At 33.2% G+C, this 23,607-nt stretch overlaps 1 protein-coding gene across 2 annotated transcripts in view; it reads left to right on the top strand.

The window, feature by feature from the left end:
* Positions 1-23,044, top strand: part of LOC107442789 (uncharacterized protein CG3556) — a gene marked incomplete at its 3' end in the record, with an annotated part of 31,289 nt that extends 8,245 nt beyond the window's left edge. Inside the window, 8 exon segments of one of the 2 annotated variants that reach the window (XM_043054445.2) lie at positions 3,047-3,221; positions 10,167-10,348; positions 11,621-11,786; positions 14,341-14,460; positions 16,514-16,727; positions 19,336-19,583; positions 21,404-21,582; positions 22,852-23,044. In XM_043054445.2, coding sequence (XP_042910379.2) covers positions 3,047-3,221; positions 10,167-10,348; positions 11,621-11,786; positions 14,341-14,460; positions 16,514-16,727; positions 19,336-19,583; positions 21,404-21,582; positions 22,852-23,044 — 1,477 coding nt within the window. 2 annotated transcript variants of the gene reach the window in all.
* Positions 23,045-23,607: the final 563 nt, after the last annotated feature.

Below are 23,607 nucleotides of genomic sequence, written 5' to 3'. Positions count from 1 at the left end.
AAATTCCTCTCAGTCACTTTTAAAATAGAATTTGGTTTCATGCACTCAAACTGTTCACTTTTTAAATAGTCTGCGCAGACTACTTATAAGAAACCGTGTGGAGGCTTTCTGATGTAGAAGGTGATGGCCAAACACAAACAGTGAATTCTTTTTCAGTCACTTACTTCGCTTTATCATCAGCTATTATACCTTTCGTTATTCTAGCTAATTTATATTTAAAAACTTTTTCCCAGCTAAATATCTCAAGAAGAACAAACCATTCAATAAAAAGAGAGAAATATCAACTAGTTTATGAAATACAATGCACATGTTCAAAATATGCACATGAAGATTGCGAAATAAATATTTTTGTTATATGATCGCCAAATAACAGTCTTGTTCACATCCTTCTCCCCAAAATAGCGAAATAGTATCATCCGATACCACGTGATGAAGGCGGAGCCAAGTGCCAACTCCTGATGAACGAACTATAGTATAGAGTTTTCTTTACCGCGTGTTGGTAGATACGCTTACCTACAAAAGGGTATAGTTAGTTTTATTAAGCGACAATGCTGTTTTGAGAAAAGCTAAATAAAAAATGGTAGATTTCGCATTTTGAATTTCTAAAAGAATGTAAAGCTCAGTATAGTGCTGAGTTACAGAACTTGCCCTAATAACGAACTTTAATATTCAGTAAAGAAATTATTGGGGTGCTGTTGTTGAACCAAGATTTTCAGAGAAAAAAAGCGTCAGAAACCAAATTTTTCACAAACTTTCACAGAGCAATACTCAGAAAAGCAACAATACTTTATGTAACAAGTGCAAGTTCATAACTAAGTAGCGATATACACTGGTGTGCAAAAATTAAGGAAGAAGTGGTTTTTCGAATGTAAGTTTGAACAGCAGAGTTGAAAATCGTAACTTACGCTCCTCAAAATGTAAGAATATAGGAAAGTAAACAACTTGCAAAAAAAATCTAATCCACAAGAACGTAAAAGAACTTTATTGAAATAAACGCAATTGTACAAACGACCTAAAGGTTAATGTTACACCGGATTGGCAAGGAGATACCAGTATATAGTATGGAATATAATCACCTCCGACTGCTATGCAGGATTGACATCGTGTGGCCATGCTGAGGACCAGGTTGTTAAGAAGCTCCTGGGGAATCGTAGCTGCGGAATTGTTGCTTGCAGCTGGGTACGTAAGGCCAAGCATCTCCCCAGATTGCCCAAATGTGCTCAATCGGATTAAAATCCGGGGACCTTACCGGCCATTCCATTAATTCAATATCTTCACTTTCCAACAGTTCTGTGACAGCCACTGTATGATGAAATGTAACATTATCTTCTATGAAGAGAAATGAACTCAGAACCCACATCACCTCTAAAAAGAAGCACACGAGGAAGGAGAACCTTGGTGGTGCTATAACGAACACCAGTGACTGAACCTCTTTGAAATATGTGTGCATCTTCGGTACAGGCACCGAGCATGATACCGCCAAATATAAGAACTCCAAATCGGTCACTTTCGACCATGTTGGAGAGGTTATTGCGCGTTTCTTGCTCTCTCCAGATGCGTATGCGTTCAAAGCCACTGGTCAGACTAAATCTGCTCTCAGTCGTAAAGAGTAATCGGCTCCATTGCGCATCTGTCCAGTTGTTGTGTTTCCGACAACACATTAAACGGCGTCTCCTGTGAGCTAGTGTTAATGAAACACCGTACTGGCCGTCGCGCAAAATTGACCGCCCATGTTTAGTCTCCTGGGCTCGGTAAAACTCGATATCGAGCGTACAGTACTTCGCTGTGTATGCCTAGCGATTTCTCCAGCTGTCAACCGTCATTTCCTTCCACCCTATATACCAGTCAACCACTGCCGTGGTAGTGCGAAGACGACCTCTTCTAAACCGCCGGACAGCTGTTCCTGTCCTCTGAAATGCGTTCACAGCTCATGAAACGATGGTGTAGGCGATCCCCAACTTCAGCCACACTGGTCACACTTCGACCTTCTTCCATCTTCCCAATGATTCGCGTAAACTCATTCAATTGTCAGCTTCTGTATTATCTATTGGCCATATCATACAATGGCAACGTATTCAGTTCGCTTAAACAGATTGATACCGTGCAGTACTATTCACATAAATACTGAGCTTCTAAAACCAGGTCATTTTATTTCCTTATGACATGACCCCTGGTACCTCATGGTGCTCATGTGCAAATTTTCTACTGTATCTTACCGTGATTGCCCTTCTCACAGACCTTCCCTTCCGTTGTAACTTCCAGTTTTGATATTGTGCTAGTTTTTCCGTTCTCTTCCTAATTTTTGCGCAGCAGAGTACTAATAATATAGCAATACAAAACTTTGTTGCACTTTCAAAGAAATGGCCTTGAGCAATCGTGAACTTAAATTTTCTACTGGAAAGGAACTTCATTAATTATTCATAGCCAACTTCAATATAAAAAAAATCATTCCTATCAAAAAAAAGTTCAAAATAACGGCTCTTATTTATTAACTGCTCATCTCTGCCTTGTTGAGTTAGACTTCGACTAAGTAAATTTACGGAGTCCCTATCCGCGAAGCGGGCACCTCACTCCTCCATCTGTTGTAACGCTCTTTGTTCGACTGGGGGGGGATATTTTCGTTTCGTGATCTGTCGCGCCAACTACAATCGCCAAACAGATTTAAAACTTGTAAATTTTTTTTAAAAAAAGCATGTAGATGTTTGTCCGGGGGTGCTTACCAATTGGTCCCTTTCTGTGATATTTCTTCTTTTTATCTCTCGCGGGCAGCTGCCCGGAAACCTCCAAAACTTGGCGATTATTCAGTCACAGATCAGGATACGGAAAACTTTTCGACAGGGTTACTATGATTATTAATTAAGTAAAATAAAAATATTATATATTTAAATTTAAATAAAATAAGTGGTAGCTATAGATCACTTTCCTTAAAAAAAAGAGAAGGAAATATTTTTTCAACCAGTATGTTATGTAATAATCTATTTAGTTATTTTTAGTTGTATGCTATTGTACATATTCTATATATTGCTCACGAAAAGTATTATTATAGCCTGTTTCAGATATCGCTTTATTCATAACATTAATGCCGGAGTACAAAGTTGTTTACTATTGGTCGCAATCTCTGCTGGACAATTTTACAACGACTTCATCCACAGTTAAAGTCCTGTTTAGGGTAAAGTTTGGCTATCATGAGGCAGCAAGTTTTTCATTAAGTTTCAGAAAAGGTATGTACTCTTTCCATTAACATAATCCTGTATTTTATCGATATAAAATTCCCCAGAATCTTCATCAAGACTAAAAAGAGTCTTTTCGCATCACTCTTAAATTTGCAACTCCTGGAAATTATATATAAACATACCTGCCAACTTTTAATCTTTTCGAGGATGATTTTTTTTACTGGCAGAGATGCCAACTTGCTCCGGACAGCAAATATATATTTTAAAGTGGTACTTTATCAATTGTGTTTCTTGGTTTAATAAATTCAATTTAGTTGATTTTTATCCACCACTATTTCTAAATAATTCGTAGGCTTATGTAATTCATCACTTTATAGAACTTTAGTCATGCTATACCATTTCATACCCTCCAACTTATGAGGATTTTGAAAATAATTCTTTCTTGTGGTAGCAAACCAAAGTAGAAATTTTTAAAGCAAATGGATCTCTCATAAAACTTTTATCAGAACTTAAGAATCTAGCCATATGGCCTGCACTTTTATAAGTAATAGTGGACAAGTTACGCTAAAATTAATTTTTTTTAAATATTAAGACATTAATTTTGCTACCGTCTGAAAAGAAGATTTCAGAAACTACGGAAATTCCGTAGCAGTTGGAGGGTATGCCTTTTAAAAGGCAAGCAAAAATAGTCAAATACGTGCAAAATTTACTTTGTAGATATTTACCGTTTTTTTATTATTTTGGCTTGTACGGAGCAGTTGGCATCTCTGTACTGCTAGTAAAATGGAATTTATAGTATAAGTTTAGGCAGAAATTACGCTGTATTTTGAAAAAGCCTCTGTGGACTTTCACAATACTATTACAGAGATGCCAACTGCTCCGAACACGCCAAAATAATTTTAAAAAAACGGTAAATAACTACAAAGTAAATTTTGCTATTTTTGCTTTCTTTTTAACAGGTATAGCGTGATACAATACTATAAAGTGGTGAATTATATAAGCCTACGAATTGTTTACAAATAGTGGTGGATAAAAATCTACTAAATTGAATTTATTAAACCAAGAAACACAACTGATAAACTACCACTTTAAAATATATATTTGCTGTCCGGAGCAAGTTGGCATCTCTGCTATTATATATATATATTAATATATCTGCTAAATATTTTTAATAATAGTAGTGGTCAAAAAGATTATAAATTAAGTTTATAAATGCAAGGAATATATAGAAAGCAAACATTTTACTACCACTTTAAATATAGAAATAAAATTTTACGCCAAAAAAGTTGGCAGGTATGTATGTATATATTGCCCACTGGTGTGCAAAACTTAAGCAACAAGGTGCGTTTTTTGTCATAACTCTACAAGAAATCATCCGATTGACATGAAATTTGAATATGATGTACATTATTTTATACTTAAACGATGGTAAGAAAATAACGGCGCAGAAATAAATATAAAGCTTGAAGTAGAGTATGGAACAAAAAAAGGCTTTATTTGACATATAGTGGCGTTACACATGATTGCCTGAAGAAGCGGAAGTACAAATGGCAGATGTTCCCTAGTATGGGATATGCCCTCCCCTAACTATAATTGTTGCTTGGCATCGTCTCTCCATGCTAAGCACCAGATTATCCAGGAGTTCTTGGGGTAAACGTCTCCATTCCTCCTTTAACGCATCTTTTAGCTGATGGTTGTTGCCAGAAGGATACTGTCGTGTCGCAAGACGTCTCCCTAATGCATCCCACTCATGCTCTATGGGATTGAGATCTGGAGAGTAACCTGGCCAATCCATTCGTGTGATATCTTCACTTTCCAGTAGCTCTTGAACATTAGCAGAACGGTGTGGCCGGGCATTGTCATCCATAAAAATGAAGTCTGGTCCAATGGCCCTTCGGAACAGACGCACATGGGGTAGGATTGCCTCATTGCAGTAGCGGTCTCCAGTTAGAGAACCTCGGTCGAAGATCTGAAGCTCAGTCCGCCTCAGACGACAAATCCAGGACCACCGTAACGATCTCTTTCTGCGATGTTATTGGGATAAAATCGAGCTCCATCTCTCTCCAGATCAACTGACGTTGAGAATCGCTTGTAGCACTAAAACGACTCTCATCTGTGAAGAGGACGACTCCATTGATGAAGTGTCCAGGTTTCGTGTTTTCTGCATCACTCTAAACGGTGCCGCCGATGGCTAACTTTTAAAGGTATGCAGCGTTCAGGACGTCTAGCAAATAAGCCACCTTTGTGGAGGCGTCTGGCCACTGTAAATCTTGATACTTGTCGTCCTGTGACTGTGCATAGTTGCTGAGATATGGCGCTCGCTGACTGAAAACGGTTTCTTTTCGCCTGGAGGACAATGTAACGGTCATCTCTTGGTGTTGTTTTCCTTGGACGGCCACCACCAACCTTCCGAACAGCTGTACCAGTTGTTTTAAAGGCATTCCAAGCACGAGAAACAACACTTTTGTTGATCCCGAACTCTTCGGCGACAATGGTCACACTATGCCCCTCCTCAAGCTTCCCAATCATGCTTTCTCGAGTAAAGTCGTCTAAATGATTTCTTGAAGACATGTTTCACAAAACAAATCACTTGCATCGAATGTCTTTAACTACGGTGCTCTTCATCCTTTTATCACAGCTTTGACCTGCGTGCGCCGACCCACAAGGTTTACGTACACTTACATCACCTACGACGTTTTATTTCTAAAATTTGCATACAAATAATCTTTCTACTGATTTACGTGCATATTATACTGCAATTTCATGGCTATCTTATACTTTGTTGGGGAGCTGTGGCCGAAAAAGCACTAGTTGCTTACGTTTTGCACACCAGTGTATATATATTCTATATATAATAAGAAAATGAATTAAATTTACAAAAGCCAAAAAGAGACAAAGAAATAAATTAACTATTAAAAGATTAAATCAAAATGGAAAAGCGCCTAAAGCAGCTAAAACCAAATTTGCTTTATTTAATTTAGAAATTCAAACAAACATTAAATCTGTAAAAATTAAAATATATGTGTGTTTGTAAGACAGCACTTCACCAGGGGACACACTATCTACAAACACATAGGAGCCTTTCTGTTGTCAGTGGAGAATCCAAAACTGTCAATTTCGGATCCATTTCGGGCAAATCCGTGACCCAAATCACCATGTGCAAAGCAGGCAATTCATGTTTCTCCCTCTCTCTTTTCCTTTCTTAACCCTTTGACGGTTAACAACGAGTTCAGCTCGCAATCGAATCGTGCCTCATAATGCGCGCAAACGAGTTCCGCTCGGGAGCAAGATTTTGACCGTAATGGTTAGTAACGAGCACTACTGGCGTAGTGAAATTTTTCCCCACTGCGCGCTGACGAGCTGAGCTCGTTCGCCATTACTATTCTGCATTGACTATGTTAAAAACGAAAAGTACGTAAAAACTGTTATTTATGTACTACGAATACTTTAAGAAATTTTTAAAACGCGTGAGGCGAGCTATCTACCGCATCCAGAGATGCCAACTTGCTCCGCTTCGTTATTTCCTAGTGATAGCGAAAGTCAAGTTACTTTCAGTTTAATATTTTTCCTTTAAGGTAATTTTTTCACCACTAAATATCAAAAACTATAAGTAACATATAAAATGCAACGTTAGAACAACTATCCTCTGGTTACTCTATTAAAAAGTAGGCGTAACTGTCCTTCTCCAACGAAATTTACTACATAATTTGCTACCACTTTATTCTAACTAACAATTCCAGAAGACGGAGCAGTTGGCATCGCCAGAGAATGGTGACATTTTCTGAAGAACGGCGGTGGAGAACAGCTGCCACTTTCGACTACTGTTTGCACGTAATACTGCGCGAATTAATGAAACGAAAACTGCTCATTTCCCTGACCGTCAAAGGGTTAAATAAAAGTTAATTTTTTAAAATCATTAAAATTGCATAATTAAATATCAATTAACTGCAAACTTCCTTAAATAATCTAATATAATATTACCTTGCGCACATCCATTAACTGGCCCATCCTTGGTAACTAACAAATCAAACGTGCTTCAGAACTGCAGTAAGAACGCACTATAAAACAAAATCCCTCTATTTACGCTTTAACCTTAATTTGCGCTTCCGTTTCATATTTTGTAATCTGGAAATCTTATTACGAAAATATATTAAATCATTCTCGAAAATTTTCTATTTATATAAGTTCTTTTGAATTCGCTACTTGCTTTATAGATTTCGTTTTATGTTTTGTTCTGTTTTTTCTTTGCATTTTGTTACGTGATTTTTATTATTTAATGTGATGTATTCTATTTTGTTTTTTTAAAAAATTTTTTCAGTGCTCCATATATATATATATTGTATCGATCTATTTTGCTTTGTCTATACTGATACAATATTTGAAAGCACTCTTTTTTGCGGATGTAATCGTGTCAATTGATGAAGAGATTATATCTTCTTTTTTTTGGGATTCTTATTGATTCTTTTCCTAATTTTAATTTTTTTTAAATAATTTTTTTTCATCTCTTTTTACATTATTCTGTAATTTTTTCCATGTTTTCTCTACTTTTTGAACTTTTGCATTATNTTTTCAGTGCTCCATATATATATATATTGTATCGATCTATTTTGCTTTGTCTATACTGATACAATATTTGAAAGCACTCTTTTTTGCGGATTTTCTACTTTTTGAACTTTTACATTATATATATATATATAAATGCTTTTAAAATGCCACTTAACATTTACTAAAATTTTCAATTTTATAGAAAAGAAATACCATGAATTTTACAAAAACTTTTGATTCTGCATGAAAATCTCGATCTTTTTCAGTCACTCCAAATTTTTTGCTAGATCTTTTTTCCCCCTTACCTAAGTCACTCGAACCGATGAGTAAAACCAATTAGTCCTACAACTTTTCATGCAAATAACGTTAAACAGTTTTAAAAAAAATAAATAACGTCAGAGAGGAAGTTCAACGTTCAGACTCAAACATTTTGGAAAATCATAAATAATTTATTAATTGATTCAAGTTACAATGATTCTGCAGCTATTAATATTGTTAGAAATAAAGGATAATAGATGAGTAACCGACTTTTATTTAGGGTACTCTACTCGATTTCCTTAATGCGCAAAAATTACTAAATGCAAGCTAATTCCATCTTTCTCAGGATCAAAATTCTGCATTAGCTTGTGGATATCAAGGTATTCGCGATCGCAACGAACTATAGGGGGCGTTGTTGTATGAGACGCTTACCTGCGATTTCCATATGAACCGTCATTCAGTTACTCTGGAGACGTCGTTAATGTAGCGNTATCAAGGTATTCCGCTGAGTAGTACCAATATTTTGATTTGAAGAACCACTTAGTTGCATGCTTTTGTCTGCCAGATATGTTATTTTATATACTTTTACACTTCAAAACCCTAAGCAGAAGAGATGCTAATTAGTAATTACTCTTAATTTGACAAAATATTTTAAAATAAATGTCTTCAGACATTAATTTTTCAGTTTATTGACATATTTCGCCGACTTTTAAAAGGCTCATCACGACTTACCTGCAACAAAGTGGTGCATCACATAACCTTTTGAATTATTTAGAAGTAGTAGTGAGTGAAACCCCTCTAAATCGAATTTTCAAAATCAAGAATCATACATTGAAGGACTACAACTCAAAAGTTTTTATTCATTGTTTCACAAGTTGGCAAATCTGAAGTAGGTTGATTCAGAGATCGCTGTTTGAGTGGCAAGATTTACATACCTGCCAACTTTTACGCATTTGGCGTAAAATTTTATTTCTTTATTTAAAGTGGTAGTAAAATGTATGCTTTCTACATATTCCTTCCATTTATAAACTTAATTTATAATCTTTTTAACCACCACTATTTTTAAAAAAAATTAAGTATATATATAATATTTAATAGTGTCATTGTGGACTGCATAAGCTGCTTAAAAATACAGCGTAAATCCTGCTTAAAAATGCAACTTAAATTCCAAATTACTACCACTGGGAAAAATTATCCTCGAAAGGCTGAAAAGTTGGCAGGTATGGATTTAGAGAAAGATACCATAGTGTTCCCACAGTCCTTGAAAAACTTTAGTAGTAAATTTATGCTAGAAGATATTTCTTATTTTAATATACCCCTTGGATTTTAAGAGGTTTGAAGGTGGAGTTTTCATGCATGTATACTTAGTTTGGAAAACAATTCTTAGTGGCGGTAACACAGAAATTAAATTATCGATATTTCTTTAATTTTCGTTACCACCCTGTAAGCACAAAGATAAATTCAGGGTCGAGACATAATTCGAAGTCGCTACCACCAAGCTGCTGATCATTTACAGAGTTGCCAACTAGCTCCGAACAGCAAATAAATATTTTAAAGTGGTAGTTTATAAATTGTGATTCTTGGTTTAATAAATTCAATTTAGTGGATTTTTACCCACCACTATTTCTAAATAATTCGTAAGCTTATATAATTCAAGCTGTACCTATTAAAAAGCAAGCAAAAATAGTCAAATGGTTGCAAAATTTAGTTAGTAGTTATTTACCGTTATTTTAATTATTTTGGCGTGTCCGGAGCAGTTGGCATCTCTGCATTTAGCAGTATGGCAATACCGTTTATCTACCAGGAAGGTTCTTCACAATCTATTTTTCAGTGGCAGCATGATTTAAGCATTAATATTTTTTTTTGATTCAATGCATTTGATTTCATAATGATTTTTCCCATAAACTTTGAAGTTTTTTAAATATTAGATAATAGTTTCTATTTTAATTATTTTATTTCCACTATGTAAAATATTTCTCAAATGACCATACAGTTCAAAAGCTATTAAAATAAAAAAAATTGTAAATTTTTATGCTTTCAATATTTTAATTATCTCTGAAATGTACTACCAGTCTACAAAAAATATATTTGTGGACAGGCTTTGCGTTCTCTTTTAAAGTAATTTCTTGTACTATTATTTTTTCCACTTTAATATATTTATTTACTTATTAAAACAGACTTTATTTTCAGAATGTGGTGGAGTTTTCACCAAACCTACGGGAATACTAAAGAGTCCATATTACCCAGCAAACTATCCAGCTCTAGCAGAATGTGTATACGAAATTCGTACGAGCCCTGGAAATATAATCAATATTACATTTGACAATATGGTGATAGAAGATGAGCCCCAATGCCGATATGACTATTTAAAGGTAAAATAGTTTCTTATCTTATTTAATATTTGGGTACTTAAGAAACTTGTTAAGTGTTTTTCGACAGAGTGATTAGTTAGAAATAGTGCAAAAAGGGGTAATTCCTAATGTTCTACAATTTTGTACTCATAATTTTAACTGCGTGTATTGACTTGAAAAAAATTTTACACAAGTTTATGATCAAAATATAACTTATGTATCTTTTGATAATTGTATTAAGGTTGAAAAAAATCAGATTTACATAAGTTTATCAAAAGTAATGATAAAATTTTCCATAATAGGGTACTGCCGAGGGGACCCTAGAATAGCCCACCCCTTGACGAATTTTTTAAATCTCGCCAAACTAGGTTGATATTTCAGGGAGATTATTTTGAAGGTCCGATCACACCACCAAAATTCTTAAACCTGATTGGTTATTTTATATGTATACCTACGCTAAAGTTGGATTGCATTAGAAAAGAGGTAAAAGGCTTTATTTTTTCGCCCTTTATGAGTCTGATCTCTTATTGTTAAAATCATGATTATTATTCAGTTATTTTTTATTCTATTAAAAAATACTTTTATAGATTTGTAATAATTCAGATTACTTTTTTAATAATCAAAAAGCAACGTTGATCCCAGTAATGATTGCAACCTTGGCGAGATTTCAAAAAGTCACCAAGAGCTGGGCTTTTCTAAAATTTTACAGCTACTGCCATAGTATTTGTAACAAATAAATACTGTTTTATTTTTATTTTATGCCTTTAATTTGGAATACAAAGTTTGAAACGTAATGGAGGCAGAAAATATACTAAGGAAAGATGATAAATAGATATTTCATGATAATTAGGGATAAATAAATATTTTGCTGGTAAACTTTAAAGTTTTTTATTAATATTAAGCTGATGACAACCAACGAAATTTAATAATATAAATTAGATCGTATCTGCCAATTTTCTGGCTAATTTGAATGTGCAGACAGCAATTCGAAGTTCTTTTATGCCTTCCTAACGTTTCTATGTTATATAGAGAAATTACTTACGTTGTATTTTCATTAAATAAAAACAAATGAAACTTTGCAGTATTTAAAAGAAACAAAATTTCTCTCTTGCTTATTCGCAACAATATATTTGTTACTTTTTTAAAAATTGGTTTTTAATAGTTCAAACACAAATAGCCTTTTTAAAATTCATTTATAACTTAGTTAATTTTCTACTGAAATATAATATCTTGAATAATTTGTTTCTAAATTATGATAATAAAAGACAGAACCATTTACAATTTTTAATTTAGATTCAAGATGGTGAAGAGAAAAATAGCTCTGTTATCGCACTGTTTTGTGGAAATGTTGTGCCAAAGCCAGTAATATCTACAAACAATTACTTAAGATTGACTTTTAGAACTGATGGTGCTACTGAGTATCTAGGATTTCATGCAGCTTATACTGTTGTAGAAAATGGTGAGATCAAACATATTAATTACTTTTTTTTTAACCACTCATGTAGAAGGGTTGGATCAAATTAAATAACAGTTTTATACTTAACTCTATGTGAACAGTCTTTCTTTCAGCAACAAATGTTTTGTAATGGCAAAACTGCCAGTACAATTTGAAAGATCATGCTTGAAGCTTTCAGAATTGGTGTCTTTTTACCCATTACAAAATAATGCCTTGTTTGTGCTTCGAGCCCAATGGCATGATTGTGGTATTGTGAAGAGCACTACTCACAGGCTGCCTTTGCTTCCCTGACAAGCTTGTACCCATCCATATGAAGCTGGGTGGGTTTCAAGCGGTCATTGAAGATCGAACTTCAATCCTTCCCTATGAGAATTCAGTGCTTTTAACAAGTCAAGCATCGCGGCTCATAGATGGTTGGAAAGTAGTCGTAAAATTTTGATTACAAGAGCCGCTCTGCTTAAACTAAAATGTATTTAAAGAAGATAAATTATAAATCAACATTTCAATAATAAAAATAGAAATGAAGTGTGTGTACTTATTAANAATGTGCAGACAGCAATTCGAAGTTCTTTTATGCCTTCCTAACGTTTCTATGTTATATAGAGAAATTACTTACGTTGTATTTTCATTAAATAAAAACAAATGAAACTTTGCAGTATTTAAAAGAAGCAAAATTTCTCTCTTGCTTATTCACAGCAATATATTTGTTACTTTTTTAAAAATAGGTTTTTAATAGTTCAAACACAAATAGCCTTTTTAAAATTCATTTATAACTTAGTTAATTTTCTACTGAAATATAATATCTTGAATAATTTATTTGTAAATTATGATAATAAAAGACAGAACCATTTACAATTTTTAATTTAGATTCAAGATGGTGAAGAGAAAAATAGCTCAGTTATCGCACTGATTTGTGGAAATGGGCCAAAGCCAGTAATATCTACAAACAATTACTTAAGATTGACATTTAGAACTGACGGTCATACTGAAGAACAAGGATTTTATGCAACTTATACTGTTGTAGAAAATGGTGAGATCAAACAGTATTAATTACTTTTTTTAACCCCTCTTGTAGAAGGTTTGGAGCAAATTAAATAACAGTTTTATACTTAACTCTATGTGAACAGTCTTTCTTTCAGCAACAAATGTTTTGGAATGGAAAAACTGCCAGCACAATTTGAAAGATCATGCTTAAAGCTTTCAGAATTGGTGTCTTTTTACCCATTACAAAATAATACCTTGTTTGTGCTTCGAACCCAATGGCATGACTGTGGTATTCTGACGAGCACTACTCATAGGCTGCCTTTTCTTCCCTGACAAGCTAGTACTCATCGATATTAAGCTTGGTGGGTTTCAAGCTGCCACTGAGGATAGAACTTTAATCCTCCCCTATGAGAATTCAATGCTTTTAACAAGTCAATCATCGCGGCTCATAGATGGTCCGGAAGTAATCTTGAAATTTTGATTACAAGAACCGCTCTGTCTAGAAAAAATGCATTTAATTAGAGAAGAAAAATAGGAAAGCAACATTTCCATAATAAAAATGGAAATAAAGTATGTGTTTCTCATAAATAGTCTCTAAAGAAAAAAGGCTTTCTCTACTATGACAAAAGTTTAAAAAGCAGTATCTGTTTTTTTATTTTAGTCATAGTATAGTAAACTAAATGCATAAGTTCGTATTATACCAGGTTCCAGGGTATAATGAAGATTCGAATGATTGTTCTTAGCTATATAGAGATTTTAATTAAATTAAATAATATCTATACTATAACAGAAATTAAAAAAAAAAATAAAACATTGATTAACTTGTACATGTACTTTTTATTTATATATATAGTACATTATATGTATAGTACATTTTTATGTACTATATTATAAATTTATTAAGAGAAAAATTTATTTAAAGAGATATATTTACTATGAGAAAGAAAAATTGTTCGTGTAAAAAGTATTTCAAAATCAGTAATGTCAGCCAACTAAAGTCATTTCGTTGTTTTAATACATTTGATATCAGCTTCTCCACAGTTATTCTCGGTAAATACAATATCTCTTTAGAGGCTTTTGTTCCTTCAAGCGATCTTTTCAGAATTTTCCTACCTTTTCTAATTTGTATTTCATCTTCTCGAGCACAACACTCTTTTGTAGGCCTTGGTTGTTTCAACCACCTGTCTTTACCACCATCTTGTATCTGCAGCGATACCCCTCTAATTTTTAGTTTAAAAACTTTAAAAAAAAACTTTTTAAAGTCATTCAACGATCCAATTAATGGTTCCAGCTATCGGCATCTGAGAAGTTTTTTGAAATTCAAAATTTTATCAGAGTTACCTTGCAAACATCACCAAATATGGATCAGATATCTTAATTTATTGCAATCGCGAATAAAGATGTTCACATGTCCGATTTTCCAACAAAAATCTCTTGAGTAAATTTAGTGGGAAATTATATGTTATTTTATATGAAAAACTATGTATCATAATTGTCGTATCTATTATTCGAAGAATTACATACATTAGTGAGTTTTTTTATGTGTAACTGCAACATCTTTGTCTATTCCCAGAACATAGCAAATGTTCCCTTGGAGATAACTTTCACTGTTCCAATACCACTTGCGTTCCAAAGAGTGAGGTTTGTGATGGAATAAAAAACTGCGAAAATGGCGCTGATGAATTTGGTTGCGGTAAGAAAATTTTATTTAATTGCATTGTTTTATAATACAACGAACAAACAATGAAGATTCCTAAATGAATCGACTTACTCCCAAGAAATTGATTTCTTTTATATTCAGCCGGAAAACACACTACTATATTCTTCGTAGACGCATTCTTCCCATTACTGCAAGTAAACGGCTAAGATTCTTTGTAGTGGTAGCATACCTGCCATATATGTCTCTTTCCAAAAATAATTTCCCAAGTCGTAGGGAAATGAGAATTGAAAAATTAAATATAAGCAAAACTACTTTTATTATTATTCTGATGGAGTTAAAAGATATAAGTTTACTATTATTATACATTTATGTAATTGTTAAAAACATTCTAATTTTTAAAAAAAAATTCCAGAAATAAAATATCAAGCTTGCTTAAAATCTTAAAAAGGAATAACTAATCATGGGCAAAAATCTATTAAAATTAGCAACTTTTTCTAGCTTATTTCCTTCAATTTGTTATTAAAAAACACACGTCTCTCTCTCTCTGTATGGAGTTTAGTTGGTAAGTATGAAACACCAAAAAGTCACGCAAAAACTATTGCTCCCTCTGTTTTATACGATAATTAAAATGTGCGAAGAGGCCAGTCATATTGCCTTCCCTGTATTCTTACGCCTCATCAAAATTATTTATTACTCATAGAAAATCGTTTAATTCTTCCTTATATGGAAGTGAAAGATCTTAAAATAACTCCTCTTTCGAAATATAAATCTAATTATTATTCATTGGTATGTTTTCAATCTTGAAGTCCCAAAATAGAATATCTACACTTATCCTTTACCAAAGATATTTTATGAAAACGAAAGAGCTTTAATGCTTTTATTAATACAAAAGTATTTATAATTTTTGTATTACACACACACATATATATATATATAAAGAGAGAGAGAGAGATACATACACATACCTGCCAACTCTTTCGGATTTTTCGGAAAATCTTAAATTTACAGTTAAACCGGTAGCCAGTTTTCATCCATTTAAACTCGATTCTTGTTTGAATACATTTGTTTAAAATTATTTTGATTACCGTTACGTTTATTAATTTAAACACTACTAATTGTGTCGTCTTTCACTGAGTGGATTAATTATAATTGGAAATTCTGACAATGTCAATTCAAATTTCGTTTTACTACCACTAGGTTAAAGCTATTTTGAAGAGATTAAAAGTTGGTAGGTATGTATTTGTGAGCCACGTCCTTAGCGACCAACCTCATGATGTAAACATACGACTCATAAGGTTTAGAAAAGGTTCATGAAAAATATATATTCAGTTTTTTTTACTACATAGTTATCATAAAACATGTTTGCACACGTTCAAAATCATATTAACATAAACTCTAACATTTGAATTTCTCGCAATAATTTTTTCTAGAGTTAGGAAACTGAAGCTACATTTTTCCTAACTGATAGAATTATCAAATTTTAAAAACATGACTATTGGTTTGTATGAAATTTATATAACAGTTTAAATTACTTATACGTAGTAAATGAGATTCATTTAATTTTAATTCATAAAAAATGTTAATTCAATACTTTTATTGCCATGGAAAAAATATATATTTTCTGAAATTACGGAAATTTCGTAATACTTGAAGAGTATGTTTTTATAACAAACCGTTTTAGAATTGTTTAAATGTTTTAAAATTGTTTAAATGCGGACACATAACTGTGGTGGTATGTCTTCAAAGGATGATCCGAAAACATACCATCTCAGTTTTGATTCTCTACAGAGGGGATGGCTTCCCCTCTTTGGGAGCACTTTACGTTAGACCAGTTTCACGAGGACCTACTCAGTCCACCAGCTTTTCCAATGCTGGCAAAACAAATCTGTCACCCACCCTCTCAATGACTACTGTCAATTATACTTGACTTCGGTGTTCTACTGGGAACCGTGTCCTTACAATCACTTCACTCCGGGACGTGATTTTTGAAAAGTTTACACACATCAAAGAGTTTTATATTCTTCTTTTGCAAAATTCTTTTTATTATACAGTTCTTACTCATTTGTACTGAATCATTTTGTAACAGGTATAGCTAAAATAGAAGGTGTAGCTGCGGCACTCTCGAGAGAAATACAAAGATTGAAAAGTAAGCGAACTTCCTCCTGGGGTTGGAATGAGAATACGGCTAGGGCTCTCCTTGCGCTGTTTCTATCTGGTGGTGCTAAATTTGACGGGCGAAACCTCGAAGAGGAAGTAATGGCTAAACACTCAGAACTTAAAACATCTATTGCTTTATTAAAGTAAGCTTTAAATCTTTTATTTTCTTTGAATTTTATAATTTTTTTAGATCATTTGATTATTTTTCAAGTTAAAAATATTTAAAACTAATTATTAAAATTAAATTAACAAATTTTAAAGTTTATATTCCATACTCTATTGCAAGTTAAGAAAAAACCAATGCGGTATGGGGATTTAAGTAATCATCTGCGACTGCATATAGTTACATTTAATTTCGTTATCAAATTATACAATATAATTTCGTTACAATTATGCTTTCAAAACAACATAAAAGCCTTAAAAAGGTTAACATGTCAGACAGAAATTTAATTCTTGCTATCTTTTACAATATATATCATAGAATTATAAAATTAAGGTTGTAGTTTCGTAGTCTTACTGGAATCCTTGACTTCGGGACATATTTCGATAAATAAGGAAAACAGCCGCTCTTGAAAATTAAACAACTATATGACGTTGCAAGAGGATTTGATTGGACCACTAAAAAACGGTGCTTCTTATGCTGACTTGCTCTTAACGAATCAAATAAGAGATAAAAGAAACTTTTACTTTTGTTTAGTTGTAGAAGAAATTCGTCTCGAAAAAACAATGTTACTCTTCCATCAATTTCTTTAAATGCGAACAGAAAGACGAATATTTGTTATAATTTTTAGATATCAATTTTATCAATTCTTATTACTTGTTAATTGCAAGTTCAGTTTTCTTTATTTCAAACGATGTTGTATTTCAAAGAAAGAAAGCAAAAAGAAGGCTGTGCAACGTCGTTTCAAGAGTGGGCGATGTTGTTATACGTTCGTATATTAAGTACGTTCTTACTTTCGTTCGTTGATATACGTAGCTTGGCATCCATTTGGTGTCTACTTACAGGGAAATAAGCTCTTTCCACAAGGATAAAGGTTTTTTCTTAATGTGCAACAGTGTATAGGCAATTTATATCGTAATATGCAATTTATTTAAGGCTTTGTGGAGCAGAAAAATTGTATCAAAAAATTTAGTCGAGAAGATCTACAAAAACTGATCACTGTGTACTTGTCCTGCGGAAATGAGGACTCCTCAGTAAATAAGGATCAATTGCTAACTCGAAATTTGAATTACAAAGAAGTTAGTGGATAATTAAGGTTATTATTAACATATTATTATTAGTTAGTTAATATTAACAAATAAGAGAAGAGAAGAAAGGCGAGAAAAAGGATAACACAAAAGTATAGAAAAAAAATCCGTACGCAAGATTAGCTCAGGTTCTATCACAACGTTCTACTCTTAGCCCTAGTATGTATTGGGATCTGGATATTATAGGTTGTGCAGCGGCCCTTGTGCCATCTATCTTGATAACATTTAAATGATGAGTTGAAATCATTGTCAATGGGAATGCTATTTATGTATGCGAGCTCCTTGCTAGGTAAAATAAAAATGATGTGAAATGAAATGTAGCAGTCTTGCTTTTCAGACAATTACAATGTGAAATTAGTTGAGAGTGATTAGCATGGAGGTCTGACATAGACGTGAGGTAACACCACTTTGATAATTTTTCTCCAATTACTTGTTTTGCTGAAGATGGTAAAGTTGAATATTATCTGTTTTGTTAGTTTCGATATGAGGCGTCGTTGCAGAGGTGTGCTGCTGTATGTCTGAGATGGATGTCTTAATTGTAGTTTTCATATTTAAAGATTTGATTGAAGTGGGCTGCGGTACATCCAATTACTTTATGAAAAAAGTCGGCATTTAATCTTTTAATTTGTCCTAGTGTTTTGATTTTATTGGGCACCTGGGCCACGAAGCGACCCCTGTCCCATTCATCTGGAATTTTAGCACTGTTTTGGTTGAGCATTGAAGTAAGCAGGCAGTGTAGTTGCTTTTGTGAATGTTTCAAGCACTTTGCTTGAATAACTAAAAAGGAATCAAAAATAAAATGAGCAGCTTGCTCTAAACTGTGTTTGTTTGATTTTGGATTTGTTCAGAATTGTCTCAGCATGAGGTGTTAATTTGTTCTGTGTTCGAATCGCTTTATGGCTTCAGTTTTCAAAATTAAAAGTGGTTGATTAAAACCAGAATAGGTTAAGTCAAAAGTGGCAATTTTTAGGGGTTTACATTATAATCAAATATAAGTGGGATGGTCACCATGGCACCTGAATGAGTTAATTTATATAAAAAAAACTGCAAATGATTTGTAGAGAAATAAATTTTTACTAAATAATTTATAAATCATATTTATTGTTATGAAGAGAAAAATAATTTCAAAAAATGATGCCTGGAAATTGTAGTATTAAACACAATGGGATTTTATTACTTAAATACAATTCAGATCTGCCAACTTTCTCCACTTTTTTTGAGAAAACTGCTTTTGTTGTTGCTGTTGTGTATGATTCTTTGTTTTGTAAAAGTAAATTGAAGTTATTTTTCACACCCCTACACGTAAATGATTCAAAAGTTCATATAAAACACCACCTATTTTAATGTGGTGATGCTTTTGGCGAAATTACTAAAAATCTGAAAGCTTCAGTTTTTATTTGTCCACCACTCTGTAAGATATTTTACAAAAAGTTAACCAATTAGCATTCGTAACAATAAAAATATAAAATAATTAGAATGTACAAATTGACCTTCTTATTTCAGGAAGTCACTTTCAAATGAACAACTGAGTATGATCGTCAATGGATTATTGGTAACGTGTCACAACCCTCGTCATTTTTATGGACAGAACTTAATCAAACGTCTTAAGGAGCAAGTACAGATGCCAAGTAATTTCACACACCCAATAGCGTATTTAACTCTTTGCAATGCTAAGGAATCTTGGCCGCTTAAAGCTATTGGAGACCTGAATAAAATTTTAAGTACCAATTCTAGCTATCCTTTCATTCGAGGTGAGTAAAATCTACTTAGGAATGAGTTACTATTTTTTTAAAATTATTTTTGCTATTTATTAAACTAACTCATCCGTTACATGTTTTTAAACTACACACATAAAGCTAAATCAAAATAAGACCCCGCTTTTTTTATTGAAATATCTAAAAAATAATCAATATTTGGAACTTTAGCTTGGATGTTGCGTTTGATGCAAAAACACGAAAGTTAGCTCCATGATGCGTAGTATTTCTTTAAAATCTGTCTACAACTTTTTATGTCTGTACTGTGTGTGCGATAGTACTGTCTTTCAACGTCGAACTAGATCTGCATCATTTTGCCTCCATTTTTGCTTATTTTATATAAGTAAACATTTATGCTTTATAAACGTCATATATCAATTCTCAGTGAATTCTGTCTTTTAAATTTGTGTGGTCCTGGGTAAACAGGAAAACAGCTAGGAATCCTAGGAAGAGACGGACATTTATCAGTGAAGTTAACCATGGCTTACAGCTCACACTTTCACCAACCACAGTTCTGGCATGACAGTTAGTCAGTAGCAGACTGATTATGAATGAGAAATCTCTAACCATGAGGCTGACCCTGATTTTTTTCTCCATCAAATACAAATGATGGTTAGTTCCATCTAAAAGTCCTCCATGGAAGCTAGTTTGTTTAAATGCCAATCCTGGAATTCCCATATTTCTGCGCTTAGTTCGAAAGTTGCTGTGGTGTTAAACATTGGTACCCGAAAATCATATGTAGGTTAGTTGGGAAATTTCGGTTGCAAAATACTCAAATATTGTGCATTCACTTACGTAAGTTCTGCCCAAAGCAGTTATTACAGTATTGTGTTTACATGAGAGTTTGCCCAGAACATATGAGCGGTGGCATTGAGGAAAATGCTAAAAATTCGTAATATATATTCGGAGTAATTTTTAATGGGAATTAGGTTATCATTAAAACTTACAAAAATTGAATGTGAGCCGCGATGGCTCAGGGGATAGAGCCTTCGCCTTCCAATGAGGTGAACCGGGTTGGAATCCCAGTCGATACGAATTCCGCATCCGGCTTGCACTGACCACAGTGCTGACGTTAAATATATTCCGTTTTAGACGGATCATGGGTTAGAGTCCCCTTGCCGTCAGGCTAATCGTGGGAGGTTCTCGTGGTCTTCCTCTCCATATAACGCAAAAGCGGGTTAGTTCCATCAAAAAGTCCTCCACGAAGGCAAATTTCTTCCGATACTTGATCCAGAGGTTTCCTTGTCTTCTGGATTGGGTTCAAAATTTCAAGGCTACGGAGTTGAACATTAGTAGTCGTAAGCCCAAAAATTGGGTAGGCTGTCTAATGAAGGTTTTAAAAAAATTGGATATAAATTATTGTTTTAAAATAACATGCAAGTAATTCTCGTAATTAAAATTTAAGGATAGTAAGTTAGATCATAAATGTTAACTAAAAGCCTCCCGAAAAGCACATTAACTAATAAAATTTTATATCAAGTTATTTTTTATTTTTACTGTAACTAAAGGACCTGACTTTCTGGTGGTGTACAAGATCGAAGAAGAGATACTGACTCAAGTTTCAGTTGGTAACGTCATTTGTTTGAAAGTAAAATAAAGTTACCATTCGCAATATGGGAAAATTACTTTTATTAATAGAGCTGATGTTTAAATCTAAGCTAAGAAAATTACATACTTCCGTTGACGTTTTTAGTTTTAAAACACCAATAAAAAATAGTGTATTTATGAACATTTTCACATAAAAGACATAATATTTCAAAATAAATACTAATGAAGTAAGTTTTTGCCATTTAATTTCTGATTATATGATTTTGCAGACTATCAAGCAATCGCAACCATGGCTATTTCTTGTTTCCAGAATCAGACCAATATTCTTGAGGAAACTGAAAACAGCAATCTGAAAAATCATTATCTACGCATCATTCAACAGTTCAAACAAATGCAGCATTCCGATGGGAGCTTTGGAAACGTTCATACCACATCTTTAATAACTCAGGTAAGTTGGAAGAAATCAAATTATATATCTTAAGACAGTGCTTGGCTTATTGTGGCTCAAGGCTTATTGTGGCTACTTTAGCTTATTGTAGACAATGATGCTCTCGACCACCCGTGATATTTTTGCGATTGGGAAGGCGATTTGTATTTGAATGAAAAAGAAGGAGCGAGGTTTTGAAGCAGCATTTGCATTTTCTTGTTCTCAGGGCATTTATTCTGAGAATGTAATGCTATACACAGGTTTTTATAGATGAGTATGGTTATTAAGTATCGAAATTTATCCTTTTAATTTGTAACTTTTTACTATAGTACAGGTCTCCGCTAACCTCTTATCAGTAATAAAGGCAAGTTTTAGTTTTCTTTTCTTTAAGGATTGTTTTCGAAGGCTCATATGAAATGATGCTTATCTTTTGTGAATAATATGCTACTTTCATAACTGCTGTGAGTTTTTAACAGTCACTCATGACTGTTAAATCAAATTTAGCCTATCTAAAACCAGTAACACCAGTCTAAAACGTCTGTATGGAGAAAAGCCACATCTCTGTGAAAGTGAAAAGCGTTTCTGGTCTGATTTTTTAATATTTCACAACTTTCTCTGGTGCATCTTTATCTGAGCTCATAAAAATTTGCAAAAACTGAGAATAAGGCTATTTTGATAATTATTAATGTAGGTAAAAAAATATCACCAATTTGTCGATTTATTAAAAAGTTTAATAACTTTTAAAATATTTAAGTTATTTGTCCGCCTTACAGCCGAGATCACACAGCAAGATGGTGATTGTCTTCACGGCAAAATGATATATATAAATTAAAATCATCGCTTTTCTTCAAGTATAAGTCACTTAAACTTCAGCATTTTTTGTTTCCTTGGTGACAGAGTTTCAAAAACCATGTAAGTAATCTAAATGTTTTGTGAAGTTCTGAAGTTTGGTAAAGTTCTGGTGTTAACACATTTTTAACCGCGAACACCATATCGCTGGTTCAAAGCTAAAATGACACTTCTGCACTCACTTCTCATGTTATTTGAATGAGAAGTGAGTGCAGAAGTGTCGTTTTAACTTTGAATTAGCGATATGACGTCTTTCGTTGAAATAGTGTAACTCACACACATTAATTACATTATACATTTAAATTATGGATATCGTTAATTAACCGTTTTTTAATTACATTTGTAATTCTAAAGGCAAATCATATAATGAGCATGAATAGCATTAAAAACTCTTTGTAGAGAAACCAGACACGTTATTAACTCCTGTCCATGCTGTTACAGGCACTTCTTTCAAGTGGCCATGAATACTCAAAGGACTGGAAGCTAAATGCCACCATAAAACACCTGATTCGTAAACTATCACTACCTCATGATCTTTTGGCGAGTTACCTAGCTCTTCCAGTTCTCAATGCCAAAAGCCTTTCAGATGTCGCCAAAGTAAATTGCAGTTTAAATCCAAGGAGAAGTGGATATGGTAATAAAATTCTCATTCTATTCTATTTTACTTTTTTGTTAGACAACAGCTCCAGCTCGAAAGAACATTTGTTTATTTATTGAATTGGCTTGATTTTGCTGCTTTTATCGTAAAACTGCAAATTTTTAAATTTTTCAGTCGGATACTATTCCCAAATAAAGTGGTAGCAAAACTTCAGTTACAAGATTTTATTATTGATCTAAAATAGGATTAAAATGGTCTTCGCTATCAAGACATAAACGATAACTCTTAGTAATAAAGTTAAGTTGCAACATGTGCCGGTGAAATTTTCTGAAAAAATACCGAAAGAATTTTTTTTTTATCCAAATAGACGACTTCCTTCTCGCTGTCGTCAAAATTACGGGAATCTATTTCTAGTGTCCGTGATATTTCTAGCTTAAAGTGATCAAAAGATTAAAACAATCTTTTTTTTCTTCTTTGCCCGGAATCTTGTATATTTTTCAATCTACACCCCAAATGGCAGCATCATTCTATTTGTAATGAGCTAGTTTATATTAATCTAGATGTCAAAAATCGTCAAATATGCTTATTTCTGATTTACC

Source organism: Parasteatoda tepidariorum, chromosome 10 (genome assembly GCF_043381705.1).
Source record: "Parasteatoda tepidariorum isolate YZ-2023 chromosome 10, CAS_Ptep_4.0, whole genome shotgun sequence".
Classification (NCBI taxonomy): domain Eukaryota; kingdom Metazoa; phylum Arthropoda; class Arachnida; order Araneae; family Theridiidae; genus Parasteatoda; species Parasteatoda tepidariorum.
This window is presented reverse-complemented; position numbering and strand designations above follow the sequence as displayed.